General features: G+C 43.7%; 1 protein-coding gene across 4 annotated transcripts in view; it reads right to left on the bottom strand.

The window, feature by feature from the left end:
* LOC119172443 (venom metalloproteinase antarease-like TtrivMP_A) overlaps positions 1-24,777 on the bottom strand; it is a 182,760-nt gene that overhangs the window by 84,904 nt on the left and 73,079 nt on the right. For all 4 annotated transcript variants that reach the window (XM_075893807.1, XM_075893806.1, XM_075893809.1 and 1 more), the window contains exons 7-11: positions 20,356-20,427; positions 19,630-19,754; positions 19,384-19,433; positions 8,745-8,853; positions 8,539-8,670 (exon numbers count right to left, since the gene is read on the bottom strand). In XM_075893807.1, the coding sequence (XP_075749922.1) occupies positions 8,539-8,670; positions 8,745-8,853; positions 19,384-19,433; positions 19,630-19,754; positions 20,356-20,427 (488 nt within the window). The remainder of the gene's footprint in view (positions 1-8,538; positions 8,671-8,744; positions 8,854-19,383; positions 19,434-19,629; positions 19,755-20,355; positions 20,428-24,777) is intronic.

The following is a 24,777-nucleotide window of genomic DNA, read 5'->3' as shown; positions in this document are numbered from 1 at the left end:
GGTCCAGCAGGAGCTGAAGCAGGCGCCACGTGTTAACGGTGCCAATCTGTTCGTCCACTGCGTTTAGGACCTCGTCCTAATTCTGCTGACAAAAAGTCCAGCACTGTTCTTCAACTTGTTTGTTGAGTGTTGGATTGTGCTTTCTCAACTGCCTATTGTGTTTTGTTTCTGCCACCAGGCCTATAATGATCGTTTAGCCTCTATGAAATGATCGTATAGCTTTACATGAAAAATGCTTCTTAAGTATTTGCCTTAATTTTTGCAGTGCGAGTTCAAATGTTTGCTTCAAGTAAATCTCTTTCTGTACGACGCTTTGTTGTCATTGGTGTCGGGGTGGCGGGGCTTGTCAAGATGCACATATTTTAGCTTTTACCCTGCTATTCTCACATCGAATGTTTTATTTCTTTTTTCTACTCAAACTTTGTTAAAATTGTATAGATTATTATGTATCACTTATCAAGTGGTAGAGTGCAGGCAATTGCAAACCCAGACCTTCCGCAACGCCATTATTTTTGAGAGGATACACGCAGATGTCTATTCAGATGGTACTTGCAAATTGTGCGGCTGGACTCACGCATCACTAAGGCACATTCTCAAGGAATGTGCAGTTTTAGCAAAAGAAAATGCCGTCTCTTCAGATGAAGCTGCGGCGAGATAGAAGGCTGCACTACGTAGCTCCAACTTTCAAGATCAATTGTGGGCTATCCAGGAAGCCCGCGAGGCGATAAGGATATGATAGCGTCTCCGGTCCTTCCAGGAGGAAGCCGAGGAGGACCGGAGCCAGGTCACGAATTTGCCGCAGTTAATAATAAAGTTTTTACCACCACCACCATTGTTCATGCACTGGCTGACGACGATGAGGAATTATGCCTAAGGTGGGTGTGCGCCATAGTTACTAGGTGATCAAGAACAAGCTTTTCTAATTCACTGAAGTACTGGACGACCCACTCGTTACGCTATTTTCATTGTGTGACACTTGGTATTTTTTTTGCTGTTTTAACACGCTTTATTACTCATATTAACACCATTATTTTTCCGACATTAAGCCTGGCTAAGACAACCTTGCGAACAAGTAACAAACATCAGCGTGGCTCAGTGGTGAAATACTGGGCTGGCACGCAGCGGACGCTGGTTATAAGCCTACTATGTGCTAAGTAGGAGTTTTTAATCTTATTTTGAGCGAAGTGGTTACGGACACCGGTGGCACCGACAGACAAGTACGGTGCCTCCGCCATTTGTGTCCGTAACCACCATCGCAAAAAATAATAAAAAATTCATCGTAAATAAAAAAATGGCATCATGTCGACGAAGGGAGTGATGAACAGTGAGGCGATGCATCTGTCCGTCCATTCGTTCTTGCTTCCGTCCGTCCATGCGTCCATCTGTGTGACATCCGTGCGTCCATTCACCCGTCCATGCGTGCGTCTGTTCGTGTGTCCGCACGTCCGTCTGTGTGTACGTCCCTGCGATTCTCTATGCATCCGCCCCTGCATCTGTCCATGCGTCCATCAATCGGTTCAGCCACCCGTGAGTTCGTCTATGCATATGTCTGTGTGTCCATTCGTTCACCTATTCAACACTCCAAGTACCACCATCTCGCATCTTTTCATCATATATTTCCGTTATACAAGCACCGGCATCCAGCGTACATTCCAAGGACTAAACAAGAGGTGGCACACGCACAATTTCTTACAGCTTGCGCTTCGTGTCTACTTCCCACCTTCAACCACTTTTACTTCATGGTATATACTAGTTCCCTGTATTCATGGCACTGTGGCCCAACGCTTGCTAAACCTTTCGAAAACCAAGGAGGTTACGCCCAGCGAGTATAACGTAGCAACCCTTTCTTGTCAGATGGTGCTTGTCAGATGGTGTCAGATGGTGCTGTACATGTCAATGGCTGCTAAAGGGAAATGAGGGACAGAAGAATTTGGCTTTTCCTTTCTTGTGGCTTGCGCTTCGTACCTACTTCCCACCTTTAACCACCTTGAGTTCATGGCATATACCACTTCACTGTATTCATGGCACTGCGGCCCAATGCTTGCTAAACCTTTCTAAAACCAAGGAGGTTACGCCCGGCGAGTATAACGTAGCAATCCTTTCTTGTGAGATAGTGCTCAATGTACATGCCAATGGCTGCTAATGGGAAACGAGGGACAGGAGAATTCGGCTTTTACTTTCTTAAGGCTTGTGCTTTGTACCTACTTCCCACCTTTAACTACCTTGAGTTCATGGCATATACTTCTTGACGGTATTCATGGCACTGCGGCTCACTCGCTAAACCTTTTTAAAACGAAGGAAGTTACGCCCAGCGAGTATAACGTAGCAACCCTTTCTTTCCAGATAGTTCTCAATGTACATGCCTATGGCTGCTCATGGGGAATGAAAGACAGGAACATTCGGCTTTTGGTAAACGCGCACACTACGAATTTTTTTTTTGTTCAACAACGCATAGAAGAAATCTCCCACCAGGACCACCTTGCAGATCAAAAAGGAGACAGGTTACACACTACGACTACGACTACGAGGAACGAACAGGTGCCACTGTAAGGAGCTTCGCCACTATAAACACCAAGCACAAATGACATTCTTACCCTGGTCTTCTGCCTGCCAGCCCAGCACTCTACCACTGAGCCACGCTACTTTTATTTTTTTCCTTATTGCAAAGCCATGCTGCTGCTTGCATCTCGTATCGAAACTGGCTTTAGACAGGCTTGACATCGGGAGAGGAATAGCGTTATGAGTAATAAAGAGTTTTGAAACATCAAAGAATCAACCAGGCGTCACATAAATTGAATATAAAAACAGAAAGGCGTTTGTATGCTCTAACTCCTCACAAAAAAGTAACAGCATATCCACGGAGTGTATGATGATGAGTGGAGTGAAGCGTTCATCAGTCCGTCCACGCTGCCGCACATTCGTTTGCCCTTACTTCCATCCATCCGTGCGAGCGCCTGTGCAACCGTGCATGCGTCCATCCGTCTGCGCGTCTGTGCTTTCCTCCATGCGTCCACCCGTTCCTGCGCCCGTCCGCAGATCCGTGCGTCCGTTCGACCTTGTGTGCATCCGTCTGTGCGTCCGTCCTTGCGTCCGTCCCTGCGTTCGTCTGTGCGTCCATCTATCCGTCCATGCGTCCGTGCAACAATGCATCCACCCGTGCATTCGTCTGTGCGTCCATCCGTGCATCTGTCTGTCTGTTCATCTCTTCGTCCGTGCATCTGTCATCCTTCTGCCAATCACGTGAACACTTCAAGTACCACTATCTTGCATCTTTTCATCATATATTATTTATATAGAAGTACCGCCATCCAGCGGACATTCGAAGCGATAAGCGAGAGGTGGCATGGCCGGACTAGAGAAGTGACACACGCGCATTCTCTTACGGCCTGCGCTTCGTTTCTAGTTTCCAGCTGTCACCGCTGCCATTTTCTGGCACTGCGACCCAACCCTCGCTAAACCTTCTTAAAACCAAGAAGATAATGCCCAGTGAGGTAAACGTGGCAGCTTTCTCTGGTAAGATAGTGATCAAAATGCGTCCTTCTGTTACTAACGTTTTAGTAAGCATCAAATTCAAGTCAAATTCTATTGGAGATGAAGTAATCGATACTCGAACGCAGGTGAATCAGGGATGCAACAAGAAACAGTTCACAATGTACGGGTAATATGTCAAAGGCGTTGTTTATGAGATTGTTTTTTTCTTGTGGCAACTCGTACATAGAGAATACCGGACACTACATTATAAACGGGTTAGGGAGCTTTAAATTAAATCGAATGAAAGATGGCTTGATGCATTCCCTGTGCATTGTGAAGCCTGCGGGTATGTACGACGTTTTATCGACACTAAGATTCTAGGTAGAAGTAGGTATAAAACTGCGCGGGAGTGGATGGACGCCTATTACATTAAAAAGAAAGATGAGCGGTCAGTGAACCATCGGTGGCGTTTCACGTATCAGAGAAGAGATTGTTTGATAGGTGGATAGCCTAAGGCAATGTGAAGACTGCGCAGGTGTGTATGTTGTTACTTAAGTCTGAGTTTGCGCTCGGTCTACTGTAGTTGGAAGGGCTGCTTGTGCTTGTCGTTGTGTGGGTTGCTTTACTTTGTGTTTGTGTTATTTGCGGCCAAAGCATATCATTATTCAAGTACCAACTAGGTCAAAATCAGTATTGTTCGACTCTGTAGGTTATATGATCAGAAACAACTATGTTTTTAATTATGTATAACGAGTGCGTATTTCCTCCTTAATTCAAAAGCACGCGCACGAGCCACTCCACTGCTCCGGCCTTGGACGTGGCTACCTCCATGGCCGGAGCACTATGACGACAGTGACAACAACAACAACAACTACTACTACTACTACTACTACTACTACTACTACTACTACTACTACTACCACTACTACTACTACTACTACTACTACTACTACTACTACATACATCGCGGACGTACGACCCACGGCTTAAGGAGCTTCACCTCTAAAACTTGTTCTTCGCAATAAATATGAAGCATACACATTTCAGGCACCATTCTTCATCGTCGTCAGCCACTGCATAAAAAAATTCACAAAATTCTTAGCAAGTGTGTAGCCGATGCCATGCTTCTCTAAAAAATAACGAAGAATAGCATAGTGAATACCTGCCTACTACACAGACGTTATCATTATTTATGGCGTAGTGAATACCGAAAAAGTTTACTATTGGCAGTTGTCTAAGCAGAGTTTAGAAACGGCTCCGAAATACCACTTTATCAGCTTTTGCTGTGACTGTGCTGTGGGATCCGCACAGGCCGGCTTTTTTTTTTGATCAGGCTAAATTTCTTGTTCTTTGACAACTTTGGAAAAGCATGAAGGCTGTTATTAGCAATGGACCGGAAACTACGCATGCCTTAGGGGGCGTCTGGATTCGTTCTTTTTTGAACAATTGTATTTTATGCCTTGCGCAATTTGCTCTTCCACCTGTAAAGACGATAATTTCATAGCAATCGTATACCGCTCATTTGCATCTATTTCTAGAGTCAATGGTCGATGAGCATACTTTCGATGTGTCTGCGTGCTATGAGTGATGTTAGGAAATTTTTTGCTGGTTCTGAAAAGATAAGTCTCAAGCTTTTGGTGCTGTTGTATTTCAAATCATGATGACACCCTTTTTGCTTAGTGAAAATGATGTTCCAACAAATTTATGCTCTTTTGAGGAAGTCAATGTGACTTTCTCGTTCTTCTAAAGCCGTTTTGGCCCTGGCGTCCTTTAAAAAAATCAGGAATACATTTTGCTACCATCTGACTTAATAAAGTTAGAAATTGAAAAAAGGTATCCGAACTATCCTCAATACACCTGCACAAGCATAGGTAGTAATTTTTTGTCTTCGTCTTCTTTGGAACTACACAAAGCAAAAAAAAAAACTGCGAAATGCGATTACGATGACACTCGCCACAACCAAACAGGGAATGGCACCTTATTGGTTAACTATTAAATAAGTAGGTGTACTTTTTCGTGTTGTTTCTAAGATATTTAACTTGCAATTTTACAAAGTGGGTCTTCGCTAACACTAACACATCGCCCACAGCAGTGGACAATCTCCATGTCTCATTATAAGACATGAAGGCTCAGTAATTGTAAGACCTCTGAGTGCATTCAGGCTAATTCAGGCATAGCTCTTCTAAAAGCTCGCATTGTTTTTGTTTTTCTAGTCAAGCTACCTTCCCACATTCCTTATGATGTCATCCTATGACAGATTCGGAGAACTTCTGGTAATAATAATTCTGTTCTGTACGGAGAAAGTTTTTTCTATTAGCAGATTGAGAATGCCTCCTGTCTCTTTCATTGAAAGAACTGGAGGAGCTCCGTCACAAGATTCACTCTGCGGAACAACTTTTTCTGATACGTGAAAATTGGTTGATTATATCGGAAGTGGCAAGCGCTCTGAGACTTAAAAGGGTGCTAATTTTGGTAGCTCCAACGGACGCTGCTCCCATCGGTTGCACCTCGCTTCGGAGCCCATGTTTGGCTATCGTAACGTCGCCACCTGTGTGCCCACTCAAGCAAGAAGAGGGACGCGTGTATCGCGTTCCATTGGGACCCTGCCATATTTTCCAGAGGAAGCACGTGTGTTCCATTGGTGGATTCCTCCCCTGTTGCCCTCCGAAAGAGTGGAGTGCTCCGACGCTGAGCTCGTCAGCCACTCAAAACGCACCAATCGATAACACCATTAGGTAATATGTAGGGGTGTCTCTAACAGCGAGTTAATAGCTAATGAATTTTTTTCTTTTTATGAATTATGAATATGGTGCGTGATAGAGCTAGAAGAAAGTGACGATGAAGTGTAGTATAATGAGCTTGCCCTTGCAAACATGGGCGGTAATAATTCTGGCGCCGCAAAGCAGGATTCAGCATTTATTATGAGGTTGGATCATCCAAAGTGTTCAACAAGTAGACGGTGGCCACTCAAGTCCAATGAGAAGCATGTTTCACGAGCACAAATCTTACTATTGGACAGTTTAGGCGCTGTAACTAGTACACGATTGCTGTATGTTAGTTTCACAACGATAACTTGCACTAAGAGGGTCGAATGAATAGTTGTGTTTAAATTCACCTTAATTTACTTTACAACCACAAAGCCTTGGTGCCCTATATATAGGACATGATATTTTTTCGCTTACTGATGGGATGCTCAGAAAAAACATCTTCGTGATCTTCAGTTCCCAGTAATTCTAAATCAACGAGAAACTAAAATGTCTGCCTGTTAAAAATGAAGGGCTTGAAGGCTTAAACAATATCACTTGTTTTCTGCCATCGAGTGGGCTAGATGTGTGTTTCTAGAGAATCACACACTGAGGTTGCAAGAAAACTCACGTTTTTTTTGGCGATCATAGAGCAACCAAAATATTTAGTGTGCCAGCTGTAAACTCTTGTAAGAGGCCACAACTGAGTCTTTGATTATTTTGCTTATATCGCTGAGAATTCAGTAGATATGCATCAGCGCATTTTCGGTACATTACTCATTATTATTATGCGCCTGCTTTGTTTTGACAGCTAAGTAGCTTTTTTATAGGCATAGAGCTTTTGCGAACTTCACAAGACCTTGTGTACATCATTCGCATAGGTAATAATAATGTTAAAGCCAACAAACTAACATTTTCGTAAGCTAACCTACAAGCCACGTGAAAGCTGTCGTACAAAGATGTTAAAAGTGGCTTGAAGACAGTCACACTCCAGGAAGAGAAGCGTGGCTCACAAAACGAAACATAAGTCACCTGATGAAGATACGTCGGCGCTTATGAGGAAGCTGACCCGAGCTAGATTGTAAGTTCTATAACTGTTGCAAGGCCACAGGAGATGAGCTGGCTAGGTGCAGAAAGTTTCTGGGAACGTTTACCGGGACTCACAGAACATCTTGGCTACGGGAATTGTAGACGTCTGTTTCGGAGATCCGTTGTATAGAGTAGTTTTCTCCTAGTGCTGTACGCATGTACAACATGACAGTCACTGGTGCCTTCAGTTCACGTTAAAGGTGTCTCCCCCCCCCCCCTGCCCCATGCTTTCTTTTCTGGGCGCTGAGCAGTGGTGTTATAAAAGTAATCAGGCACGTACTAAATTTCTAACAACAGCACAAATAAGCGAGCTTTGGAGTTTAAGATTTCTGTCAGTACCAATGCGCTGAGCACAACTGCGCAGCGACGCCAAAGCGGCAATAAATGCTCCCGCCCCTCGTTAGGCACTGATGTATTGTACAGGATCTACTTCCAGCCACGGTCATTATCAGTAGACGAGGCTACAGGATATTCAATAAGGTTTAACGTTTCTCCCCTACACTCGTTAGGAGCTACCTAAGGTCTGGTAGGAACGATGTAGCCCCATGAAGCCCAAATATATGCGGCTTCAGTGACTCTTTGTTGGGCGAGACGGCTGCAATCTTGACCTCGGCTGACTTGTTTGGCTTGAGCGACTTGTCACCACTGCCACCGACGCATATGGTGCAGTAGTTGCAACAGCCGTTGTTGACCCAGTTTCTAAAAAAGAGATGCTTGAGACTACTCCGTTGGAATGGCTCAAAGTGCTGCGAAACCACGCAGTTGAGGCGTCGCGGAAAAAGGCGTACCCATGGTGCTCAAAGATGTACGAGGAATCAAAACATTTCCCCATAGACCTTCAAAGGAACGCTGAGGTCTGAGAACGGCTTTAGAGTGCCTCAGCAAGCAAAAAAAAGAACCATTGACGTCACTCTAATTTGATCTTGTGTAACTCGCACACATTTTTTATACTCTACAATTAGGATCAAAACGCTGCCTCTGTGTTGTCTTGAGTGTATGCAAGTGTAGTTGTCTTCAACGGCTGAGGCAACAAAACATAACTACTTCAGGCCACAACGCCTGGCAGTGCTATGTGGTAACAATAGCTTTTCATCTCTGAGAAACTTGCAGTGTTAAGCTTATTCCTTACCTTGAATCTGAATTTGATTGAGATAATATTGTGCATGTTTCGAGTACATAATCACCGTGAGTAAAGACCTCAATAATAAAAAAATATTCATACGGCTTTGCTTACCTCACATACTGTCTAATGCTTTTCTGGCTGCATGGTGATAGCCGAAACTTTCTTAATCCTCCATCCACATAACTCATCAGATATCCATCAGCCCACGGGCACTCAGGTGTTTCGTCATGGGGTGACCCTAACCTGGAAGAAAGTTGAAAGGGCATTGTTAAAATGGAAACCATATAGTCATCGGTGTAGCGTGCAATGGCACTTACGTGTGGGCAAGCTCGTGTGCAAGGGTATCCACTCCATTGTATGACAAAGCTGTATCTTCGCCCTCACCCATTGCCATATGCGAGCAAACTGTGCTCATATATGCCCTTCCTGAAATTGTTTCAAATTAGGGCTGTTTTACAAAGCTTATTAGTGCAGTAAAGTGAGTACAGTGCAGAAGTTCACATAAAATTTTGTCATAAGTATATACAGGGGGCAAAGTTTGGTGCCACCGCTAGTGCATTGAAAGATACATGGTCTGTCAGACATTTGCCTAAAATAACTTTATGGCGAATGTCATCGTGTTGGATTTGTTTCAGTGAATCTCATTGCCACGCGCGCTTCTTTTAGCGATTTTGTTAAGCCAATCTGTTACACCCATAACTACGGCCTAAACGAAGTCTGAGCATAGAGTTTTAAACAACAATTCCTTGGCTGGAATCTGGCGCTAATGTAAACGCACGCTCCTTCAGCGGCGCTCGTACCCCCACGAGAAATATTAGAAGTACAGGCTTCGAATCCGCTTCAAATGAATTACGTTCTATAGATTCGCGACGCTTCTTTTCTGAGTGTTAAACAAAGTGATGTGAACTTAAATTTAATGAAAACTTGCTCAAATATATATACGCAAATTTTACTGCAAAAAGTATTTGACGAGGCGATGAAAGTGAAACCTGGATAAGTTCAACCATCAGGCTATTAATCGCTGTGCAATTGCGTTCAAGATTCGACATCAAGATTTAATGAAATAATTTTGACAGCACTTGAAAAAAAAAAACATGCTCGTTTTTCTTTTGAAGGTATGTATCATCTATTTGTAAAAATTACAGTACAGTAATAAATGAGAAACACTTATTGTTTCATCTTCTGCGACGCTAGGTGCGTCTGTCCTATACTCGGCGACAACTTTTTGGCACTGAATGGAAAGCTATGGAGCCTAATCACGTGCATTCTACCGGCAGTGAAAGTAGTTCCTAAGTAGCGCGTGTAATTTGAAGATGAAATATAAATGTTCCTCCTTTATTTTCTACGTGGAGCTATTTGAGACAAGACCCAGCTCACACCTGTAAACTCTTCGTATTTCTTTTATTCTATCTGTTGTTATATCGCGTTTTTGAACGCGTGGAAAAGTTCGGTCTTTTCACGTGCACCTCAAACGCTAAGCGGCGTCTGTATCTACATAAAACGCTGATGGTGCACCTGCGTCACTTCCCACAGCGTTACGAGACGCACGCCAAAATGAACTATACTTCGCCTATATGTATGCAGAAGCTCTGCCTCCATAGCCTTCCCTTCAGTGCCAAGAAAAGTTTTAGCCAAGTTTAGTGGTTCCTGTGGTCTGCCCCCAACGCACGTCTGGTTTTCTATTGAAGTCGAGTCAGTAGAGCGTGGCTTTGCGTTCACTTAGATTTGTGTTTGTTTTGCAGTTTATTGAAAACAACTTCAGGCAAGATGCTCTCGTGAAAAACATGAACTCGAGGCAATATTCTGCACTGGCTAGAGACGCTACAGCTATGTGCAGTTATGAGTAGACGACGATTCGTTTAAACTGTCAAATCTGACGCGTAAAGCTCTAACGTCCCAGCAAATCAGATCTCGTGGCCTTCAGCCTTTTTGAACAAAGGCTCAGCTTCAGCCCTGTTCACCGCACCCAGCTACCTGTGTTGCGCAAAGAACGAAACTGAAAGTCTAGAAAAATGTCCGTAGACAGTTCACTGGCGAACCTTATCGAATACGAAGCCTGTATTTCTCATAATTTCTATGAAGGGACACGATCGCAGCGCCAGATTTCTTCCTAGCTGTTATTGTATGCAACTCTATGAAACCCCCGTGTCTGGGAACTTCCTATACTTCTTCATGTTTCTCTACTAACCCTAAACACACAGAATTTATGTTGAGACTTCAAAAAAACATACACGGAACACACAACGAGAACTGTAGACTTCTGCAAATATCACGACCACCAACAATAGGGTCAGAATTTTCGTTGCCGTATGCATAAAAATGCCGACGCCCTTTTTGCAGATGAGATAGATTATCGATGTCCAATGATGTGAACTCTGCTATCAGCGTACAGCGTATATTGCTCAGCCATAACTTTTTTTTTCGCGCGCATAGGTACACCCACAAAAAATTATTTTAATTTGATATTCCGAGTGCCGTCTTGTTTAGTAACGAGCAGGTGACATCCGGTGGAGGGGCTGGTTCCTTCATGTTCGCGACGCACACAGGAAGTCACGAACCAAAGTCACAGCGTCAAAAAGAAGACGCCGAAGCCCTGCTGCATTACTGAGCTGGCCGCAAGCTTCAGTAGTGTTTTGCGTAGTACAAACTCCTCCGCTATAATACAGCCATAGCGAGAAATACTATATCCTTACAACATTGTCGCTGATTACAGTCATGGTGTAGAAGCCCAAGCCGGCGTCTGCCCGTTGGTCACGGTTTGAATACCCAGCAAGCTGGTGTGACACTCACGACCTTGTCACCTTATTTAACAACTGGGTGATTCCACGAGAAATCGACACGGGTCCAAAAGTTGATATTTCAGATTTGATTGAGTATTTTATATTTCATGCACCTCTCACCAAGTAGCCCGACAGTCAACTTCGCTTTATGATTAACGGCATAACTTACGAGAAAAAAATATCAAACTTCACCAAAACGGAGGCGCTACTTATATAGAAGTATAGTACCAAAACGGAGGCACCAATTTCGTCACCTGCCATTTTCGAAAATTGCAGATGCTATAAAAAGACAAATATTTTTGTTTCAAGGAAGATATTTTTTAACTGAAATGCATGTTTAATGAAGAATGAATACATATCGTTTCAAGTTTGTAGACCTTAAAAAAATAGCTTTTAAAAATGTCTAATTTTGCGACAGTTTAAAATAAGTTACGTATTCCCCTTTTTTTTCTCCAAAAGTAATTCAAGCAGCGTTTTGAAAGTTGACACGTTTTAAGAATATAGTGTGTTCATTAGGTACATAAATTATTGCTGCCGTAGGGCAAATGTAAACTTTTATATATTGCCTCAAATATTTTATATTAGTTAAAGTGTACTCCACTGAAATTTGAATAATATAAAAAGCACGTCTTCGGCTTTTCTCAAAATCTCGTAAATAGACAACCGAAGGCCATCATACAGTAATATAAAAAAGCATGTTGCATTATTCTGTTTTTAGCGACAATATTCGTGGTACAAATCATAGATTTTCGAGAATACGCTGATAAGTTTAGAAATCTACAAATCATAACGGAAAAGGGGCAATAAGCTTCAAACGCGAGTAATCGTGACCGCATTTGGTGAAGAAAGGCTTTTTTATCAGATAGGAGTAACTGTTTCGAACACGGTATTCCAAAGTATCTGAATTCACTTTTATACGTAGAGCACAGAGACCTCTAGTAAGTGACGCCTCTCCATTACTGACACACAGATGGAGCTGCTGTGACAGCCATGTGTTTGCAACACGTTTGGTAAGAGAATTGAATGTTGAATGATTTCATAAACGATTCATAACAAATTTTTATCATTTGGGGCACGAAGACTGCCGCCTTAGACTGAAGAACACGCTTTAGGGCAAGTTGTCATACGTCGTCTGCTCTACAGATGAACTGCTGTGCGCCGCATCTCGGAGGCAATGCTTTAGATCATGAATCAAAGTATGAACAAAGATTACGCCTTCCGTAAGGTTATTGACAAAAACATTGTGAAATTTATTTTAATGTACTATACTTCAGTTTTGCAATCGCACTGTGGATACTTGCGCACATGTATCCACAGTGCGAATCCACCAGCAAAACCGTCGCTCCCCTCCGCTTTCTCACCTCGCATTGCCGAAGCAGGCAGCGCCTCCTATTTATCAAAAGCGCTTCTTCGTGCTGCATAACCGTTCTTTGGCCACTTTGTATATGTAGGCAAATGTTGGTGCGTTCGGGGTTCCGTCACGGGAGTCTTTACTTTGCTTTTTGTTGACGTTGAAAACCATGCTTCTTCATTCGTTAGATAAAAAAACTAACGACGATATTACAAATAAGCTTTCCTAAATAGTTCCCCAATACACAACATTCAAGCAATACCATCCCGTTATGCGACGCATTTACACTAGTTCTCGTCATAAAAAGATGTAGGAGGCAACGGTTTTTTTTTTCTGATCTTATTTTTATACGTCATTGCCAAGATGCAAGCATTTAAATAAAGTCTTGATAAACACTGGCATCAAACACTTTCGCAACAAAAAAACACAGCCTATCCGAGGAATGAATGATGATGAGTGGGGCGAAGCGTCCATCCATCCGTCCATCCGTGCGTTCATCTGTCCTTTCATTTGTGTGTGCGCGCGTGCGTGCGTCTCTCTGTCTGTCTGTCTGTCTGTCTGTCTGTCTGTCCGTCTGTCTGTCTGTCTGTCTGTCTGTGTGTACGTTTGTCTGGCGACAAGCACAAGCTGCCGTGGTTCTCTGCGCCTGCCACCCTTCTTCGTCGATCTCCTACCAACGATCCGACACGTACAGTGACGATCTAGAAGACAGACAAGCACTCGTTTCCCACGCACACAAGCATAGCCAGCGCGGCAGCCGATCGGAAAGTAGCGGTACAGCACCATTTAGCATATTATCACTCAACTGCAGTTTGTATGTACTTCTATAAGCCGCCGCCATACATTATACTGTTCGGGAGATATGCCAGTTTCGCCTGACTCGGAACAAAGTTAGATTATGAAAAGCTTTGCTCGTAGAAGATTGTGGCAGCAGCCTAACTAGCACTGCCTGATCCACAAACGATGAGCTATGCTGCTGCAGTACACCGAACCCTTCCCTCTTTGTGGCCACGTGAAGACGACGCACCGTTGCGCTGCCGTCGCAAGCGACCGCCAGAACTCTCGGTGTCATACAACATCCACCTGTTAACCACCGCAACGCGTCAAGGAAAAGCGAAGTACCGCGAGCACTTCACAACCGCCACTTCTTTTGCCGCTTCTGCCAATGTGACCATGCCAGCGCCACTGCCAGTACAACCAGATACGGCAGCACGGCTTCCTTTCAATGTGCTGCATTCGTAGCATGGTAAGCGGCCCCGCGACATCACCGACTCCCTTTTAGAAAATTGAGCCTCCTGTTTCGTAGAAAAAGGAGTTTAGTAGCAATAAGCCACCGCCGGAGCTGTGGGTTGCTGCTGCAGTGCGTGAATTTGAAGCCCAGTTGTCCATCTCATTCATCTTAGATCTTTTTTATTTCAACAAACTGCCCCGCGCGCAGAATTTCGCAAAAAGTTCAATTCCAGCGAGTAGATGCTAAAAGGTTCGTAGGTTTCACGGCAGCTCTAGCCGGTAGTCTGTGGAGCTCCACTATTCGAAGAATCTGTAGTTTCCGGGGCTCGCTTGACCGATGTGAACGAGGCGCTAACTTTTGGCTTAACGTTATTCTCACTTCCGAAATACATCCGGTAAATCAATGTTCCCAAAAAAGTATACTGCGCCGGCTTTCATTTCTTTGGAATTTAAGGCTCCCTTGGAGGCACTCTTCTGCTTGCGTTTGGAGGCATAGTGTAGTAGCCTAGCTGTGAGGTGGTCGGTAGAGTTGTGCGGCCATTCAAGGTCTTAAGGAGCAAGCCAACTGTGTCCTGCCGACCAGAAAGGGAATGATTCATGACCCATGCTCCTTTTGTCAAATAGTCACGCAGGTTTTGCTTGCCAGGGCTTATCTTCGCTGAGGAAAAATTCGACACCAAGAGTGTCGCTTAGGCCTGAAGTCGCTTCTGTCGTGAGTGTTTGCGGACATTTGTTTGCTGTTTTCTGCTTCGACACTTCCGCAGAACCTCCATGATTTGACGACAATACGTCAGTGCCAGGATGTTATATCATTGTCAAGGCGGTCGGTTCTCCTTTCTGTTTATCAAAATACAACTCCAAATCTTGCATAGACTGCATGCCGATAACGTGTGAATTATTCGAAGTCAACTTCTTCATCTTCATGGATGCACATGGTGTCTCGTTGACTCCTGACCATAGCCCGGAAGCGTCTTTGACTGAAATCCCTTCTGTGTTTTTGTTGTGGGTCCTTTTATGATGATTCTGATGTTTTTTAAGTTACCGTAGTTGTCTGTTGTAAATTTACAGTCTGTCACTGCCTTCAGAACCATTGGCTGATTGCAATATGTGATAGTAGAGGAGGAGGCTACTGGCTGATGTAGAGTCCAGCCTAAACTAATTTTGACGACATTGAGTCCGTAGTCTTAATTTTCGCGTATTGCTTGTGAAAAGTGACTAATAATAGTCACTAGCGATCAACACATCAATCGAGTTTGGGCTTGCGGCTTGATCAACATCACAGAAGTAACATTCTTTCTTTTCAAGCTTGTCAATGAAGGCCTTATGCAGTCGTGGGACAGACTGGTGACAGATGTTTGTCGTGACGAGGGCTTTGATTTATAGTGTCGTCTTACTGCACTGAGAAGTTAAAGTGACGAGGACACGCTAGAAAGTCTTTTCACCATGTTGTCCTCCGAAATATCCCACCGTTAGGTTCTCGTGATCTAGTACGTGACAATTTAAATTTTCAGCCAAGTGTTCAGTAATGAAACTTCGCTGGCTGCCTCCATTGAATAAAACTAGAACTAGGCATGTGTTTCCTTTTCCAGTGGCCCAAGTTGTAGCTGTCGGAAGAACCACAGGCCGTTTAGAGCTGCCCGTTCCAATAATTTCTAGCTTCATCGGCGCTGCTGATGTTTGTGGACTGTTAATAGATTTCAGCAACCGGGGATCACACAATGTTTCAGCACGGTGTTGATTGCACTTTGTACATGTCACGTTGCTTCTGGACTTTTTCGTCAAATGATGCTGAAATGTACTTAGCAAACATCGGCCCACTCTGAGTAGTCGTTTTTTTGTTTTTCTCGAAAGGAATCGGACAGTCACACTGCTCTGTAGTATGGGCGTTGGCCTCACAAAAAAAAATCTGGCGTTCTTGCTTGAAACCGGTTTCGCCGACGTTAGTAATGACTCGGTTGTGAACTCTTGACGTCACGAAGAAGCTGTCGTGATAGTGCGTAAATCTCTACCTTGGAACTTCGACATGTGCTTTTTTGTAGATGCGTGCAGGACAACAGTTCACTCGCGAGACTCTACTTCTGTCTGAATGAAAAAATAGCAAAGATTCCATGCTACCTTCGGGTACTTTGGTGGGCCATCCTAGGTGCTCTGTGCGTTGGCATGCGATGGCCTTGTTGAAGTCAAGGACGATATCCTGAGGAAGCGACTTCAGTAGGATGCAGTAGAACATCACGGTGTAAATGTCCTCCGATACTCCGAGAGTCTTGAGGACAAGAGTCTGGGTTTGAACCTAATCATAAAGGCATTAAAGTAGTCGAAGATCATTGGAGGACTGCACAGTTCGCATATCGATGAGTCGCTGCATGTGAGTCTGAATGAAGACATTGATCTTGGCAAAGGATCGTTTTAAAAGGTCCAGGGCTTCACAACAGCAGCTTGCCATTTCTGGAAGTCCCGCAATAGCTGATGCCGCAGTGCCGGTCAGAACCGAACGTAAATAGACGAACCAGTCTATGTCGGCGAGCACACCACTTTTGTGGATCAGTTGATTGAACTGCTCCCAAAAAGGCGTCCACAATGATGTTTTGCCTTCGAACTTCATGAGGTTGATTTTCGATAGTTGGATGGTAGGCTGGGGTGTGCGTGACGGGTACAGTAGGTGCTGCCGGTGGTAGTGCATGGTTCCACGAATCTTTACGTTGGCGTAACCTGTACTTCAGCTTAGCTGACGTGGTCGTGACTTGATTGTTGCATTCCACAACCCCTTTAAAATCTGTCTTCGCTTCTGCGGTTAATAGCAGAAGGACAATGTCCAAGTCGGTGGCCCTCAAGTTGGTGTGCAGCTGGTTGATGCATTCTATGAGGATGCAAAGCTCCTCTTCCATGACGCTTTCTTTAGTGAGCGTTGCCTCTGCCTCGTTTATAAACGTACTAATTGGGCTTTCCCATATTTACGTTTCAGTTTAAGATATTTCATGTTGCGTCGACGCGTTGAGCAGCTGTAAGTCGGTCAGTCAAATCCGTATGCAGGAAGTAAATTACTTTGAGTTCGACGTGGTTTACTGTTCCGATGACTTTCAGCCCCACTTTCAGAAACTCTAGAATCTCGTTGCCTAGAAAAAAGCGTTTATTTGCAATAAACCGCAGCCCAACTCCGTGGATTGCTGCTGCAGCACGTGACTCCGAAGCCCAGTTCTTCGTCTCTTCCGTCTTCAATCTTTTTTTCCAACATTCCATGCTGCAACAATTGGAGGCCTCGACGTCCATCGCATTCACCGTCACCCAGAATTGACCTAGCACACTGCAGCGGCTTTGCTCAGTGTAGTTGCGCTAGGCCTACTACGGAAGAATAATGGCAACAACTTAGGGAGATGCAGATGCTGTATCACAAAGTACCAAATATTCTCCAGTGCCAATGACGACGCAGTGACGAAGAACATGCCGCAAGCCAAATGAGGCCTTGAGCACAAATTTCTAATGCATGCAGAAGGTCTTGCGACACTATGAAATCAAGCCGGTATACCCGTGATGCTGATATATCCGTGATATACCAGTGTACACGCGGCAGCCACCGAAGAAAGGGTGAGCATAAGTAGCTCCCCAAAGAAGTTCCTAAACAAGCGTTTTCCACCATCTCACCTACCGGAATAATAAGAAGACGTTTGATTGAAAAGAAGCAGGAGAGGTTGGTACGAGTTGATGATTGATTGATATGTGGGGTTTAACGTCCCAAAACCACTATATGATTATGAGAGACGCCGTAGTGGAGGGCTCCGGAAATTTAGACCACCTGGGGTTCTTTAACGTGCACCCAAATCTGAGAGGTTGGTACGAGTATCTATCGTGCTACTCCTCACAGGGAAAGGGGTAAAAGGAAAGAAACAGAGAAGCATGATGAGAGGCGAGTCTGGTATAGAAAATTGGGTCAGTTCACACACTGTCCTGTGTGAGGAAGGATGCGCCCGAAAATCTCTACGCATAAGCCACATCACCCCAGGCTCTTGTAGCGCCGCGCCAGTTTTGGCCAGCTGGCCGAGCAGAAAAGGAGCCACGTGGCTCGCGCTACGCGAGCCACGAGAATGGACTGGCTTAGCTCCTGGCCTGGCTGGACGCTGCTGCTGCGACTCCGCCTACGCCTGTGCCTCAAATAGAAGCTGTGACCTCGGCACTGTCTCATCGCAACCGTCTCGTCTCACGTTTCTCTACTCCCTAAAGACGCGAATCTAAACCCCTGTCGCTGATAAATCTGGATAAACCCTGCAAGATGGCGTTGGACGTAATATAATAGTTCTCAAGCAGCTAAAAACTTCTCCTCCGGAAAGAGTCAGCAGTATAGACGATCTATAGGGTGCTTCACTGCATACCTTTCGGCCGTGTACTGAGGGCCCACGCACAGAATGTGATGAATAGTCTCCAATGTGTGACAAACAGTGCATTTGGAGCTTTCTCCTGTTCAATCTTGTCATTGTAATATCGCGTATACAAAACACGTAGCCGCAGTCTGTGTACTAGCTTTTCTTCAGCAGGCTTTTACAGGTATGAAATACCTACCACTGTTTGTGTTTGCTAATAATTCGAAAGAAACTTCCTTTTTCTCACAACAATGGGCACATGCGCGACAAACATACATATCCCTACGTCCTATTATTTGAGCTTAACCACCACTAAACCAAAGTTCTTTTTTGTAGAGGAGCACAGATGGCTCACTAGCACAGCTATCAAGTCTACAAAGATTTCCCAATTTCGTAATAGCTGAAGAGCAGCACATTTACCTTTCTTTCGTTTCGCTGAAGCGGCATTGCCTAAGCAGGTGCATTCCGTAGTGTTGTCTCAATCAATTACTGTGCTTGTGAAGACGCTTGTTAATGCAGCGTTCCATGGGCTCGACCCCATATAACTGGAATCTCTTAGACTAGGGGTTGCCGACAACTTGTCAGGTGAAGAACTAACTTTTATGAAGCCAACGCGGCTGGGGGTCGCTTGGGAAAGAGAGGTGGGGGAGTGGCGTGGCTTTTCAGGCAAAGAGAAAGAATTCGAAAATTTGAAGAATATACAAATATGAGAAACGCAGGAATATAAGTATGGCAATGATATTTATTTTCCGCACAATAACCACAAAGTTGCAATTCACGATCAAGCGTTGCAAGCAAAAGCCTCATTTGAAGTTAAAACTGTCTTGTCGGCTTTTATTTATGAAGTTAAAAAGAAAAGGGTCAAAGGTTCTGGTGGTTTTGCAGTAAACCGCAGGCTGCGCACCCATTTTTTATAGTTATGTTCTACAGAGGACAAAGTTTAGTAAACCCTTCCGCAGCGCTCGCTATCGCGAAATGTTTGGTGTTTCTTTTATGATGATTTCCGTCTATGCTTATTGGCGTCATCTGATCACGTCGTCCCACAATCAAACGTGGGGCCACTAGAGAAGGCTTTGCAATACATTATGACATGCAGAAGTCTGATTGAAGGGGTTGGAGAAGAGAATCAATGCATCTAAAGAGAAGAATAGGAACATGGCTTTCGCTTTCCCGGCATCTTGGGCGAATGCATGTGAAATGCTGTAAAATTTTACTCATTTTCTTTAACGAATAGCCCACTTACCTAAAATGCCGTTTGACTTTCTTCCATTGGCGATTTTCGTCATGTCAAGCCTGTAATAAAAGTTCAAGTTCTATTTATATATTAGTGTAGTTACATCATCACCGACATATTGCGTCAAATGGCTTAAAAGCACTGCAACGTCTTTCGTGTACTATAAAAAAATGAACAGTGCATTTTAACTGCATGCTTGATTTGTTCTCGCAAAACATTTTACCGAACAAGAAGACACCATAGCCCTTTACTTACCCAGTCACGAGGTACACTACATCAAATTTTCCCGGTATTCTTCCTTCCTTTTTGTAGTGTTCTAGTCCACCTAACATCTCTCCCGCATCAATTTCACGACCATTATTTCTAGCAAAGTCGTGGTCCTATATTAAATAAAACAAAAAGCAAGCGTATGTTAGTTTGGTGCTGAATGGCTAACGCTGCTGCTGAATGAATTAGCATTTTCAAGAACGTGTGAAGCGTTTCCGTTGACTGGTGAAATTTTCCTCATGCATGAAGTGTTTGACGGGGAGAATTCATATGATATCGTCTTTGTCGCATTTAGCACAAAAATGTACGATTAAATGCAAAAGATATTATGTTATAAAAGCATCACCGAGAAACTTTTAATAAATCTGACAAATACTTGGATGACTTATCCCCTCGGGCTCTCCTGACCTGAAACATCAGTGACCCATACTATAACAAATATTTTCATAAGCACGAAGAACACGATCGTGGAAGAAAAAAGAATTATTCAAGAAAGCATACCAGAATATAACAATGCTTTTAGCAATATTTTTAAAGTCATGCACCTCTAAGAAAGAACATCCCTGGGTACTCGTTCAGCTATTAAGGTACGTAACCAATATGTGGTGTTGCTTCTGTTCTAATATTATAGTGTGATAACATGTGGAACAACTCTGTAGGCTTCGGCGATTGATATTGCCAAGTCGAAGTGCTAACACAAAAAATCATTCTTACTTTAGCTCTTGTGACCCCAACAAGAAGGAACTTCACTTTTGGGTTGCCCATCTCCAGGTACCTCAAGTTCGCCTAGAAGAAGAAAACATGCTCAAGCCACAGGGAAAGGTAATGCGGTGCTTTCTTGAAAAACAACCAAAATTGTTTCTCATTAAACACAGTTTTGCAATGAAGCTATCACCAATATATAATTGTCATGGCACTTATCAGACTGCGTTTTTGTGTAAAGTACAGGTAGAGGCCATTTCTAATGATCTCTAGTTCGACCTATCTTGTGCAGTTTCATTCCATTTTAACCAAAAAAAAACGTCCTAATTCTGCGACTATCTAATGGCCTGTTGTGCTTCACGGCATTCAAAAGCTCCAACAAAGCGCCGGTTGGCTGTCATTCGCGATACGTGGACAGCTCATGTTAATTTTTTTCTCACAAAGTAAACTAATGATGATGATGGGTGGTTTTTCAATGGCGCAAGGGCCAATTGATCGCCAAAGAGTGCCATTTCGATAGACTAGAGATATTAACAATGATATGATGCATGGCTGTAAAGGGGCCTTAAAATTTCTCGCGCTAACGCGAGTAAAAACGTAAGTATTAAAATTGTGACAGTGGCGTGAAATATGTACAGTGACAGTGAATTTCGAAAGGTCATGATAATAAGACTATGGCAGAAATGTAGTCACAACAGGTCCTGCTACAGATCCCCTTGAAATATGAAGTGAAAACTATGTGCATCATTTAAAAATGTAAACAATGGGTGAAATTTACAAGTCAGATTCCTATCAATGAGCATCCTAGGTTGTATTGGGAGCTTCTGTCGGTAGGGCAGTAAAAAATGTTTGTTTCTTAGAGCGTCCAACTGATTACACTGGACGAGAATGTGGAGAACCAGAAGTGGTTCTTCTCATATCGCACACAATGGTGAATCACCAGCAGACAGAATATATAAATGTGTTGAGTATGTATGCCCTCATCTTAGCCTTATAAGTGTTATTTCTGTGTGTCGCGATTTTGATAGTGGCGGCCAATGACCAAGTTGTGGCTTAATAACATGTAGTTTATTTCTTGTGTGTCTATTTCACATGTTTTGTCAATAACCTCTGAGCTTTCGTGTCAGGAAAGGTTTCATGTCAAATGCAGAGATTGGTATTGATGCATTGGTGGCATCGTTGCTGGCGGATGCAGCCAGCAGATCTGCCAAAACGTTCCCTGTATTTCACGGTGCCCCGGCACCCAGAAGACTACAACATGGTGTTCAGATGAGTAGACTGTGCATAATAGTGAATAAAGGGACTTAAGAACTTGGTTTTTGCGTGTATAAAGTGTTTTCAAGGCTTTCAACACACTCAGCGAATCCATGTATATTACCACTTTTTGTAGTTTTATATATGCAATGTGTTTAACAGCTGCAAGTATTGCGTAGGCTTCTCCTGTAAAAATGCTGCATCACGATGCAGGATGCCAGTATTTGAGAAGGATGGACCAATGGCTGCGTATGAAACAGAAGTGTTGGACTTTGAGGCATCTGGAAAAAAATCAGGGCGTGTGTACTTTTGTTGTAGTTCTAGCAAGTATGTGCGGATATGTGCAATGGGTGCATGCTTTGTAAACTTTAAAAAAGGCATCACAATCTATCAACTGCTTGCACCATGGTGGCGGGCATGCTGCGGGAGCCATCAGATGATATTCGAGCGACACACCAGTTTCCTCAGAAAGGCCCTTCACACGTAGCGAATAGGATTGTCTCAAAAATGAACGGTTTTGAAACAGAACAGAAGTTGATGTGTCATCAATTGTGAAATGTTAAGGGTGGTCCTTGTCTTCCTTCACTTTGAGATCGTATAGAAAACACATGTAACATCTCTGTAGGTGGAGTGACCATTCGTTCAATTCCAGGTACAGGCTTTCAACGGGGCTAGTGCGAAAGGCACTCGTAGAGAAGCGAATTCCTAGGTGGTGAATAGGGTCAAGCATCTTTAGGGCAGTGGGTGTCGCAGACTGATAGATTATTGCTCCGTAATCGAAGCGAGTGCATACGAGGCTCCTGTACAAGTTCATGAGACACTTCTTGTCACTCCCCCACGTAGTGCGTGACAGCCCTTTTGGGAACATTCATGGTTCTGATGCACTTGTTTTTTAGATACCGATTGTGTGGTACGAAGGTTAGCTTGGTGTCCAGAATTAGGCCCAAGAATTTGTATTCGGCATTAACAGACATGCGTTGACCATGCAGTTGAATGTCAGGGTCGGGGTGAGTGCCTCTCTTTCTAGAGAACAAGACACACGTGTTTTTTGGGGGTTTGATCAGAATTCATTTTCCTCAGCCCGTGTGGAGACCTTGTTCAAGCCAAGCTGAACCTGCCGCTCACAAATTGCCAGGTTACCAGACTTAAATCCAAGCTGGACGTCATCAACATATGTACAGTAAAACATATTTTGTGGGATAGAAAGACGCAAAGAATTCATTTTGACAATAAATAGAGCACAACTAAGTACACCTCTTTGCAGTACTCGTGTTTCTTGGACAAATGTTCGGGAAAGAACACTGCACACTCTGACACGGAATATACGATTGGACAAGTAGCTTTTGATAATAGGAAACATCTTGACACGAATACCAAGATTGGACAGGTCTTTTACTATTCCGAATCTCCATGTCGTATCGTAGGCTTTTTTGATATCGAGCAACACAGAAGGAAAGTATTGTTCGTGGACGAAGGCGTCTCGGATCTGCGCCTCAATACGTAGCAGGTGGTCGGTGGTGGATCTACTCTCTTGGAAGCCACATTGGAATGGGTCGAGCAGATTGTATGTTTCAAGGTAATGTACAAGTCGGCGATTTATCATTTTTTCAAAACGTTTATACATGCAACTTGTAAGTGCGATTGGCTTTTAACTACTTACAGAATAGAGATCCTTGCTTTGCTTTAAAATCGGAATAATAATGTCTTTTTTTCAGGCAGAAAGTATTTCACCGGAAAACCAAACAGCGTTATACAGAGAAAGCAGGGTTTTTTGTGTTTGAGGAGGCAGTTGTTTCAATATTTCGTAAGCTATACGGTCCAAACATGAAGCGGATTTGTTGCAGATATAAGGCGATGCTTCGATGCTTGTAACTCGGCCAAACAGAAAGGGTTGTTGTTTAGAGTTTAGAGAATTTTCGCTGTTGTTTCTCTTTTTCAATTTTTCTTTTGTGTCGTTGAAAAGCTGCAGGATACTGTGACGAGCTAGACACCTCTTCGAAGTGGGCACCGAGGAAGTTCGCCTAGTCTTCCAAGGTGTCCCCTTGTGAGTCTACCAGAGGTAGTGAAGATTCGTGTTGTCCTGCTGCCTTGCGAACCATGTTCCAGACTTTAGTTTCTTGTGTATACGAAGTGATGCCTGATAAAAACTTATGCCAACTTTCTCTCCTAGCCTGCCGGCACGTTCTCCTTCCTTGGGACTTAATTGTCTTAAATATTTCAAGATTCTCTGCTGTCGGCGAATCCCGTAGCAACCTCCACGCTTTGTTTTTTTGTTTTCGTGCATTGCGACATTCAGAGTTCCACCATGGGACACGTCGCTTGCCAGGCAGTCCAGAAGCTTGCAGGTTGCATTTCATCGCAGCGTCGGTCAGAAAAGCTGAAAAGTATTGTACAGCTGCGTCTATGTTTAAACTAGACAGGTAAGTCCAACTTAAGTGAGTAATCTGCGAGAACTGTTCATATCAGCTTTGTCAGTAATCCATCTGGGGACCTGTGAGAGATATTCATTTGATATGGGTGTGCCTAGCATTACCGGAAAGTGGTCACTTCCGTAAGTATTATTGATGACGTTCGATGCCAGTAAAGGAAGGAGGGATGGAGAGACAATACTGAGGTCTATTGACGAGTAGGTATTGTTGGTGAGGCAGTAGTATGTGGGCTTTTTTGATTTAGAAGACACGCGCCAGAAGTAAAAAGAAACCGTTCAATCAGGCGACCTCGAGCATCGCAGCGAGAGTCACCCCAAAGATTGCTATGCGTCACCCCAAAGATTGCTATCTCCAAAAAGAATATAAGGTTCTGGAAGTTCATCTATGAGGGACTGGAGTTCACGCTTTTCAAGACGGTGTTGTGGAGGTATGTATAGAGAGCAGATGGTGAAGAGCTTATTTAAAAGAAACTGCTCGAACAGCTACCGCCTCAAGATATGTTTGTAGTGGTAAGTGCGTGCATGCAATCTCTTGATTGGCTATAATGGCAACACCACCGGATGGCACAATGGCATCATTTAGGTTAGTTTGAAAGATAACGTATTTGCGTAGAAAGTTTGTAGGTTTTGGTTTCAAGTGTGTCTTTTGCACACACAGCACTTTTGGTGTATGTTCGTGTAAGAGCTCCTGGATATCGTCGAGGTTTCCCAGCAGTCCTCTGACGATCCACCGTAGTATGTGTGTCATTTTA

This window comes from Rhipicephalus microplus, chromosome 4 (genome assembly GCF_043290135.1).
Source record: "Rhipicephalus microplus isolate Deutch F79 chromosome 4, USDA_Rmic, whole genome shotgun sequence".
NCBI classification, from domain to species: domain Eukaryota; kingdom Metazoa; phylum Arthropoda; class Arachnida; order Ixodida; family Ixodidae; genus Rhipicephalus; species Rhipicephalus microplus.
The sequence above is the reverse complement of the archived record's forward strand: the minus strand, read 5'-3'. Positions and strand labels throughout refer to the sequence as shown.